Source organism: Athene cunicularia (assembly GCF_003259725.1).
Source record: "Athene cunicularia isolate RWA chromosome 28 unlocalized genomic scaffold, athCun1 chr28_part1, whole genome shotgun sequence".
NCBI classification, from domain to species: Eukaryota; Metazoa; Chordata; class Aves; order Strigiformes; family Strigidae; genus Athene; species Athene cunicularia.
The window spans coordinates 2,040,180-2,050,036 of record NW_020799139.1 but is presented as its reverse complement, the minus strand read 5'-3'; the positions used below and the strand labels follow the sequence as shown (position 1 = coordinate 2,050,036).

Here is a 9,857-nt window from a genome sequence, read left to right as displayed (position 1 = left end):
CAAAGGCGGCGGCCGGAGCCTCCCCTCGCTTCCCTCCTCGGGGCAGCCGAGGAGCCCCGGCGCTGGTCGCTGCTGCCCTCCCCAACTTCCCCTCCTGCGAGCTGGCCTTGGGCGCGGGCTGGATTTCAGCCCGGAAAAGCCTGGTTTTACTTTAAAGGCTTTCCAGCGATTTTTGTGCCTTCTCCAAGCTGATAATACCCTGACGCGGGTCGAGCTCTCCCGAGGTGCCTTGGGTGCTGTTCTGCCTCCGAGCTGCGTCCTGAAGCCTAGCGACGTTTAAATTCCGGGACTGTAGACTTGGCACGTTAGAACTGAAAACAGCAAAAAAATTTTTAAAAAAATGGGCTGCTCGGCTCTCAGTGCAAGTTTTGGCACAGAGTACTCACGTCGTAACTGGTCACCTGTTTCGGTGGACACGTACCAGGCTTCTGTTCTCACGCTGCCTCCAGCGCGTAGTAAGCTGCTTATTTACGGTGCGTGTTCTTGATTTGCCCAGTCTTAAAAATACAAGAGGAAGGACAACCGTTTTGAAAGTAAGATGTTGCTGTGAACGACACAGACGGCGTGAGCCATGCTTAAATGTGTAGGTTTTGCTCTGAAATTATTTTTATTTGGTCCTGGGCCTTAATTACCGTCTAGTGGCCTGTGAGAGCCCTGATGAGCAAACTTGTGTGTGCCGCTGTTCTGGAGCGGTAGGCGAGTGCAGGCAGCGAGTTACTTGGTGAAATATTGTCAACTTTCATCCTGACCGGGCCCGGTTGTCACAGAGCTCATTCCCAGTTGCAGAACTGCTTAGATTTTTGATCCTTCTGAGGTGTAATCAGATTTGAAAGGATTGGATTTTAATCAGAGATGGAAATTTTCTTTTATTTCCTCCCCCAGAAGTGCTCAGACAGAAAGGTGAAAGTAGTCAGCTGCCTGTAGTTGTGTGAAGGAAGTTCTGTTTTGAAGGCTGTTGTGAGATGCAAGTCTTAAAAGGAAGTTACGAGTTTAACCACTTTTCTAGACAGATTTTAAGATAAGAAAAGCTACTTACAAAGGCTGTAGGCCTTGCAGTGGTGTTGATAGGTCTAGGTAGGGCCTTGGGAGTGTTATTTGTTGTAATTAGTACTTGGGACTATTTTAAATGAAAGAAAAGTGCTGATCTTTCTGTCCTGCAGGATGTAGGTGGTTGGGACTGCGATGAGAGAAAGGAGAGATGTTCATCAAACTGCTAGATCGATTTACATGGGCAAAGAGTTTGTGCTTTTGTTTCAGCGGTTTTAAAACACCTGTACGTGCTTTCTGGGGTTAGCTGCTCCAGTGACAGATTTATGGCAGAAAAGAATAAATTAGCAAGTAAAACTTTGTCAGGAAACAGTTGAAGTGAAACACGTGGGCTCATGAAACTTGGTTAAAACTTACATGTCCTGTGGCTTCTGAGGAGTCATTATTCCACTTCCTGGTCCCGCCTCAGCACGCTGTGCGGGTCGGGGTCCTTCCCTCGGTGGTGGGCAGGGTGCATCCTTGCACCGGGGGTGGCGGAAGGACAGAGCTGCCCAGGAATGGGCTTTGTGTTCCTCGGGGATGGACTGTCACGTCCTTCCAGCGCTACGGCCCATACCTACGTGGCTTCCTGGGGCGCACGTGTTTGAGCCTGGTGTAAGTAGGTATGAGGGTGGTGATGGCGGCAGGTTCAGACTGATAGCATCATTGTAATAACTACCAGCCCGTAAACTCTTTGAACAAAAAGTTGTCTGGGAGGCCGTGAAGCAGAGTACGTAAGACCCTGTGAACGGGCTGGTGATGCCAGCTGAGCACAGGGGAGTGAACACTCGCCTGGTGTTATTTCATACATCTGTCTTGCATGTGGCAGCCGTCTTGTAGGATACCACATCTAGATTTTTGTGTTAGGTAGGGATTAGTTAAGTCTTGCGTTTGTTCAGTGTTCAAGCCACTGAGGAGTCCCAGGCAGGGTAGTCCTAGCTTTTCACATTTTATATATATATATATATATATATAGTGTGCTTATAAATGCAAACCATGTATTTTACATACAGCTGCTGTAGTTGACCTTGGGCAACCCGGCTTTTTTTGTTTGTTTAAATGTATGTAGGGTGACTACAAATAATTAATAATGGAATTGAGAGGTTTCAGTGACCGTGCACTGCAGGGAGTCCTCTGTCCCTGCAGACAGCTTGACGTTCTGTCAGAATGCAGCTAGTATTTGCAGATTGATCTTATATACATTGATATTATATATGAAGCTATCAAATTTAGTTTAAAAAAAAATCCTAAAATGTAGCTGATACATAGTCACAGGCTGTATCAGAATTTTAATCTGAATGTAGCATTAGATCAGTTATTTTTTTCTTTGCCATTAGGAAATAAAGTTATTTCCCTGTAGAACTTCCCCTGAAAGTAATGGCACAAGAAAGGGCACACGAGTTTGTTGTGGAGGAAACGTCCTGAAGGGACAGTCAAGGCCACCGGGAGGTCTGAGCGTGCTGAGGACTGGGGGAAGTTTGTCTGTTACCAGAAGATGAGTGACCTGTTGCTGGGGTGGAATCGGCTCCTCGAAGTGGTGCCACGAGCTGAACACTTTGCTGGGGGGCAAGTTTCTGATCTTTGAGAGAAACTTCACCATGGAAGCAGGTCGAGGCGTCCTGCTTGTGCTGTAGGATGCGTTACGGTAACACAGGAGCAGCCACTGTTTTCTCAGCACTCTGAAGACTGTACATCCCTTGCATGCTACCGCTGCAGTTACTTTCTGCCCTGCTTAAGATGATGCTTTGGTCTGGGCTTAACAGTTGTTCTTTTGGGGTTTTTTTGAAAGGCAAGACCACATCACCTCTCAGCTAGTGACTTAGAAATAAAGTTTCCCTCGATGGAACAAGACATGTAGGTACCATGTAACACCGAATTTAGTCACCCCTTACTTTGGTGTGTAGCCCACCTGAACTCTTAAGGGGTTGGTTCAGTCAGTGTTGGCTGTTGCGTGAGGTTCATGACACAAAGTCACATCACGGAGAGGTGAATCGGAGTGATAAGTGTCGGTGGGTTTTGTCTGCAGGCTGCCCCTCTACACAGGAGTGCAAAGCTTTATTTCCCTGGTGCTCCCCGGGCACCAGCAGCTCTGACTGGGGAGCAGGGGGGTGATTTCTTACTACAGTTACCTGTTCCTGAAAAAAACAGGTGAGGAAGTTTTAATTTTTTTTCTGTTACAACTTCAATTTTCCCCATGTAAGGGAAGGTGAGCAAATTCCAAACCTCAGGTGAGCTGCAGCTGTGCTGGGGTGTACCCGAGGGCCAGTAGAAGATGAAGCAGAATATGGTTCCTCTCTTTGAGCTCTGATAAGAGAAATGGAGGGCATCCTCCAGAGATAAACTATCTTAGCCCTCATCTGTGCAGACCCATGAAACTATTAACAGAACAGCTTCGAGTTGGTGCTTCTTACTGAAAAGGGACAAGTGTTGAGGTGGCTTTGAACTAACCATTAATTATGGAGTAAATTGCTTTGCATGGAAGTATCGTCACACCCTGGAGTTGATAAAGAGTTGCAAAGCAGGCAGTCTGGCATCTTGCTGCTCCTCTTTGCGTGCTTACCCAAGATCTTTGGCATGCTCCGACACGAAATGGTGCAGATTTGGATGAGCTGCTCAGAAGATGAGTTGGTTCAGATTTGTCTTTTAAGTTTTAAGCATGGAGTTTGGTTTGGGTTTTAGCCATGACTTTCTCATCTGTTTGGAGATAATCTTTAAACTAGATTATAAAATGGTTTCACAACTAATTGCCGAATTAGTGCTGCTCTGTTATTTAGTACTTGCCTCACAAGTTTGCCTTCTATCTTAGACTTGAACTGGGTAGTTATACTTTTGCTTTCATTTAACTAGAAGATAATGGCAGACAAAAGTCATTCTGGCTGGTCTTTCCGGGCGAGTGAGAGAGTATCATGTAAAAGGAATGGATGAAGGGTTTTTGTTTGTTTTAATCAGCAGTTGAAGGACTTTTACCAGGACAGTACTTTGAGAACACAGGGGCAAGGAAATCTGAGAGCTGACTTAAGCTTTTTTGATCTGAGGATGGAAAAAATTCACACACTTTCAGTTTTATCCAATTACGCAGCTAGAGAACAAGTACAGAAATTTCAGGTGGTGCCCGAATCCACCCACTGCACCCAGTTCAGCGTTCCGTCCTGTGGAATCTGTTTCTTTTAGCTGTGATGCCCGTTGGGCTCTGACCTTCTGGCACAGGAAAGTTGGCCAGGTCGTCCCGGGGCAGATGCGTTTACATTGCTTATTATTTGTAAGTTGGTATTAAATAACTTCAAACACTGGCGTTACTTTTCATGTGGTGATAGCTCTAGATGTAGGAGGTGGTAACATCGTGTTGAAACTTCAGTGTCAGGTGTTATTTTTGCTGCAATACCTGTTACAAAAGGGCTGCAGCAGCTGTGTTGCTAGTGTATTTTTTGTAGAATGATCTTTTTAACCTATTTTGTTTGTCAGTTTTCCTTCTGGTAACATTCAGCTGGCAAATGCACTTAGAGCTCAGCTGTTCTTCGAACTTGGCTTTGGAGGCCTCATGGCAGACTGCATGCCTCTTGATCCTTAACCTGGGATTTAAGCAGTTAATGAAACAGATTTGGGTATTTAAACGAGGATGTCTGGTTTTCTGTGGGTTTTACTTGATCTGAGAAGTTTGGGATTTTGTTTTCATCCTTCAGTTGGAACTGCAGGGACCCTGCAGCTGTTTTCTTGAGTTGCTAAGAGAAGTCCTGTAAGTAACTTGGAGCCAAAGTTCCAGTCCTTGGCAGGAATCCAGATGTCCCGTTTTAATTGGGGGGGTGGGGGTTAACCAGGTACAGTGACTTGATAACAGCGTTCTTGGTTCAGTTTTCAAGTTTCAGCAATGCTTTATACATCTTTTTCTGAAGTGTTTCGTGGTAGAACTTCTTTCTGCCCCAAAAGAGCAGATAAATGTTCCATGGGATGTTCTGTGTTGTGTGGTTTTGTTTTTTTTTTTTTCCTTCTGGCTACACTAATGATTTCGCAAAGCCATGCGGCCTGCTCAGACGCTTGGAAATAAGCAGCTTGGAGAAACTTAGGCTGCTCTGATACTCTTGTCTTCTCTTTGCATGAAAGAATAAAATATTCCTGTGATAAGCTTACGATCTCTGTTTGTGCTTGTGATACACAAAAACGGATGCTTCAGTTTTATGTGAATCTCCATGAAACAGCAAGTAGCTGTCACAAAGAATAGTGAATTCTAGTGAAGAACGGGCTTTGTAATGTGTTGTGGAGGCCCCGGTACCGCCAGACCTCTTCAGAATAGCTGACTTCTGTGTTAAATAAGATGAAGCATCTGTCATGTAGCACCCTAAAACTGCTGTATGTTTCATTTGCAGAAAACTGTTTGTGGGTGGCTTGGACTGGAGTACAACGCAAGGTAAGCTATGTATTCTACAGTCGTTGAGCCAGGCTTTGTGAACAGCAGAACAGTGGACGGATCCGTGGCTTTGTAACGGGCAGTACTGTGGTAGGAAGATTGGGATGAGATTGTGCTGCTCTCTCCCATTAATGAATCAAATTTTATGTGGAGAGAGTTCGTGTTCATCACATCTGGTTTTGTATTTTCTATTGGTGTTTGGTACTGAAGGTTTTGTCAGCTCAGAAGGCGACAATATTTTGTCATTGCTTTACCACAGTACTGCTTTCCTCTGTGTGTGTGGAAATAAGCTCTTGTATACCATTTGTTTAGAAGTAGTAAAATTTGATCGCTTTCAGAAGATGAGCTTGCACTTGTTCAGCTGTTTGCTTATCTTTGGTCTCATAATTGTGAACACAGCATGGGAAAATTAGTATCTGGTTCTGTTTAATATGTGCTTTTATTTTTTTTTTAACAGAAACTCTTCGTAGCTACTTCTCCCAGTATGGAGAAGTTGTAGACTGTGTAATAATGAAAGACAAAACAACAAACCAGTCTCGAGGATTTGGATTTGTCAAATTTAAAGACCCCAACTGTGTGGGAACAGTACTGGCCAGTAGACCTCATACGTTAGATGGCCGAAATGTAAGTTGCTTTTGTGGTTTTTTTTGTTTTCCGCTTCAGAACCTTCTGCTCCAGGCTGCTTCAAAGTTCTGTTTTAAATTCTGGCTTTTTATTTGCAGACTGGATAGTGTAAAAGTTACCTGGTTGTTGGTTTTGATTATTGTAAGACAGTTTTAATCCAATGATTTGTGTCACGTTGTAGAAGCGATGTATTGATGATAGCTTTGAGGAGCTGGATTTCAGCAGTGCTGTGTTCAGCTGCCATAAACGTGACTTTTAGAACAATATTCTGCACGCTGAGATCTGACCAAACTGGAACTTCTTCCAGATTGATCCAAAGCCATGTACACCTAGGGGGATGCAACCAGAAAGGACACGACCGAAGGAAGGATGGGTAAGGAAAGATACTTGGTGTATCCTGCCTGTTTCCCAATTTTGGCTTCCCTTCTAGTAGTTTGATTGAATTCACTTGGATTATATCCACGTTTTAAAATCAGGAGTCGATATACAAGCCTTGAGTGTAAATTTTTTTTCTTTAAAATGTCTTCTACTTAGATTTCCATGGTACTCAAGGTACAATACAGTGTTAACAAACACTTTGTGTCAGACTCAGTTTGTGGGTGTGGCGTTTTCTTAAGCTCTTAGTGCTTTTAGTTGAGTTCTTCAAAACTTGAAACAAGTGTCTGGAAGTGCACTCACAGGGCTGATGCTATTTTCTAGCTACTTCACACTCTGTGGGTTAATATGATTTCACTGTAAAATTAGTAAATGGCCTCAGAACACAGTCCCTACTTCTCTGATCTCCTCAAGAGCAGAGACTGGGTTATAACTGCAAACATGAAACTTCTGAGCTCTGAACATGCAGTTGCTTCACTTTAATGACTAGGAGACTTCAGGCCTGGAGGTGGCTCCCCCTCAGCCCACCAGAGACCATTGCTCATGTTTAAGAGTAAAATGATAGAAATAGCCACCTTTATTGTCCTCTGACTGAATTTTTTCCTCCTTGATTTAGCAGAAAGGATCCAGGAACGATAACAATAAATCAAATAAAATTTTTGTTGGTGGAATTCCTCATAACTGTGGCGAGACAGAGCTCAGGGAATACTTCAAGAAATTCGGAGTGGTGAGTCATTCGGCATGATGGCAGTTATCAGTCAGTTGCAAGATGCTTTCCCTCCCCACTGCCCTTTCTCAGATTTCGTCAAGCTGTCACATTTTGGGTTAACTTAAACAAACTGCTGTAGGGCCATACTGAAGCATTTTGTGATAAACTGGAGTAAACAGTCATCATCTTGAAATGTATCTTGCAGTTTGTCAGAATCTATTGCTCTGGTGTGTAACTTCCTTTGCTGCTTCTGTCTTCTCTTATTTAAGTCTACCTGATGAATTATTCATTTTTTTTTTTTTTTTTGTCTTTTCAATCGATGACTTACAGCTTGGCAATTAAAAACATTTTTGTTGGATTTTTTTGGGGGGGGGGAACAGTGAGTACTTCAGTGAACTTGTAGTCAAAGACGAGGATCTTAGATTATGTGTACAAATAGCTTAAATTCTGCAGTCCCCTGCCATTATTTTGGTGACTGTAGTTGCTTTTAAATTGTCATCTGGAATCAGCTGAGTTCTGTCGTCCCTAGAACCTCCATTCTAGAGACAAACCCTACTGATGTTACACACCTGGTTTTAATTCAGTTTGTAACCTTGGTCTGAAATGACTATATCTTCCAATTTTAGTTTTTGGTTTCGATTTAGTTTTAATTCCCATTTATCCCAACTATTGTTGCCCCTTTAAGATGGTAAACTTAATAAACTAAATTACTAAATTCAACTGTGAATAAGTTTGAGAAACTTAAAGATTGACTGAGATATATTCAATATTGTGCCAGTGGATGAGAACTTGCTGCCTCTGAGTGGCATTTAGTGTGTTCTTCTGATGTTTGTATTTTTTATCACCTTTCTCTAAGATCTCTTCTTAGTGGCAGCAAAGGATTTGTTGGTTCTTTCTCAACTGGCTAAGTTTATCAACAGTTCTGTATTTAAAACTTGATTAAGATAATTTTAAAAAAAATAATAAAAGGCAATGGCTAACAACTGTTTCTTTAGTTTGAAAGGCTGCGGTAGACTTGTAAATAAAAATGGGGGAGCATGTTCCATAGCTGTGGAGCATAAGTTCTAAAGGCTCTTCCTCACAGACTTTTGGCTTTCCAATTCTGACCTCTGGATGGCTGGGGAGATACAGGGTTATGTTCCACCAAATATAGAAGGCAACAGCCACTAAGTGTAAGTGCCTTTAAAAGTAAGTAGTAGAACTTTAACAATAGTCTAGAAACTGGGGAGTCTGGTGCTGCTAATGAGTTATCTTTGGAGAAGTAGAGGCTCTTATATGTTTTGTGGCCACAGAGTGAAGAGCCAAAAGCAGGCATTGCTTCTTAGACATGGTAATTGCTTGGTAAATAAGACCAGTGTGAAGAAGGGGATCCAAATGGAGCAGTGGGGGAAAAAAATCTGGCACTGTCACCTGGCGTAATCCCCAAATGGGGACAAATCCCAGCTCTTAGCATCCAGTGGGATATATTCAAGTGAGTGCATGTGGTGTAATAACTTGAAAAGTGTGTTTTCTAGCTGTAAGTAAAAGGTGAATTTGTGTCAGATTTTAAGCTAACTCAGGGGATCTGGTAAAAAATATCCTAAGATTGACTTGAAGGCACAGATGTGATTCTGTGAGATCACACATGTTTTGTGACCGCTTTTCTCCATCTGAGAAATTGAAAGGCAGTTCCTTTCAACTGTTTTAATATTGCCTTTGACATAAATGTTACATCTCTGGTCACAGCGGTGCTTATTCTGAAAAAAAATCTTGGAAGTCCTCGGAACAACTTGCATTTTCCTTTTTTTTTTTTTTTCCTGTTTTTTAAAATGTTAAAATCACAATGATACTGATGATAACTTAGGGGGTTTTTGTAATGCTATTTAAAGCATCAATTTATAATGTACTCTGTGCCACACTGATACTCAAGTAATTCAGAGAAGCTGTGCAAATTTTTAAATGTGTTTGGAGTTACAGCCGCTTTCCACGTTGAGAGTGAAAATGTTTAAAAATGGAAAAAGTAATCTTTTACGAAACTACACTGATGAATAGTATGAAAACCAGAAACCTTTGGGGTTTTTTTATAGGCTATAGTATAGATATAAATAGAGTAGCGACCTTAATGGTAGATTAAAATCTTAAGTGTGATGAGACCTTAAAAAGCCATAATGCAGCATCTTTACAGAACAGATGAACTCAGGCTTTTCTTAAACTCCCATGAAGAGCAATATTCCCAGTTTGTTTGCACTGTGCTAGGACAGCCTGGTATTGATGGCTACATGGAGCATTTAATTGTGCTTTGTGGATAGAGTGCGGGAAACCAGCCTGTAGTAACTGTTTATAACGCTCCCCTGGTAGCACAGTGAGTAGAATTTCCCTTCTCTCTTCCAGGTCACTGAAGTTGTAATGATCTATGACGCAGAGAAACAGAGGCCCCGAGGTAAAGGCTGATCTAGTTTGTCCTTGAAATTTCTTCATACTCTCCTATAGTCAGATGGCAAACTATTTCACACCATCAGAAAAGGTAGCCTTTTTTTTTTTCTGTGTTGCCTCAGGAAAAAGAATAATTCACTGGGCAAATATCACTTCAAGTCTAGACTCTTCATCTACAGCTTTAGTTGGTATTTGTGCATTTAAAGTCAGACGTTTCATGTTCATTTATGTTTTTTTTGCTAGTTTTTTAGTTGAATGAAATTTGATTCTCGAGCCACTCCTGTGGCTTTAAGGTACTATTGGGGGGGG

General features: G+C 42.2%; 2 protein-coding genes across 5 annotated transcripts in view; one reads left to right on the top strand and one right to left on the bottom strand.

Moving 5' to 3' along the window:
- The window catches only part of GAMT (guanidinoacetate N-methyltransferase), a 2,658-nt gene extending 1,228 nt beyond the window's left edge, over nucleotides 1–1,430 (bottom strand). The window contains exons 1-2 of the mRNA XM_026864920.1: nucleotides 1,405–1,430; nucleotides 422–497 (exon numbers count right to left, since the gene is read on the bottom strand). Coding sequence (XP_026720721.1) covers nucleotides 422–497; nucleotides 1,405–1,430 — 102 coding nt within the window. The remainder of the gene's footprint in view (nucleotides 1–421; nucleotides 498–1,404) is intronic.
- A 3,916-nt stretch (nucleotides 1,431–5,346) lies between these two features.
- The window catches only part of DAZAP1 (DAZ associated protein 1), a 20,252-nt gene continuing 15,741 nt past the window's right edge, over nucleotides 5,347–9,857 (top strand). For 2 of the 4 annotated variants that reach the window (XM_026864885.1, XM_026864884.1), the window contains exons 1-2: nucleotides 7,047–7,154; nucleotides 9,507–9,555. In XM_026864885.1, coding sequence (XP_026720686.1) covers nucleotides 9,529–9,555 — 27 coding nt within the window. In that variant the 5' untranslated portion in view covers nucleotides 7,047–7,154; nucleotides 9,507–9,528. Of the gene's footprint in view, nucleotides 5,429–5,885; nucleotides 6,053–6,359; nucleotides 6,426–7,043; nucleotides 7,155–9,506; nucleotides 9,556–9,857 lie in introns of those variants that run through there. The other 2 variants (XM_026864883.1, XM_026864882.1) reach the window with 2 other exon arrangements.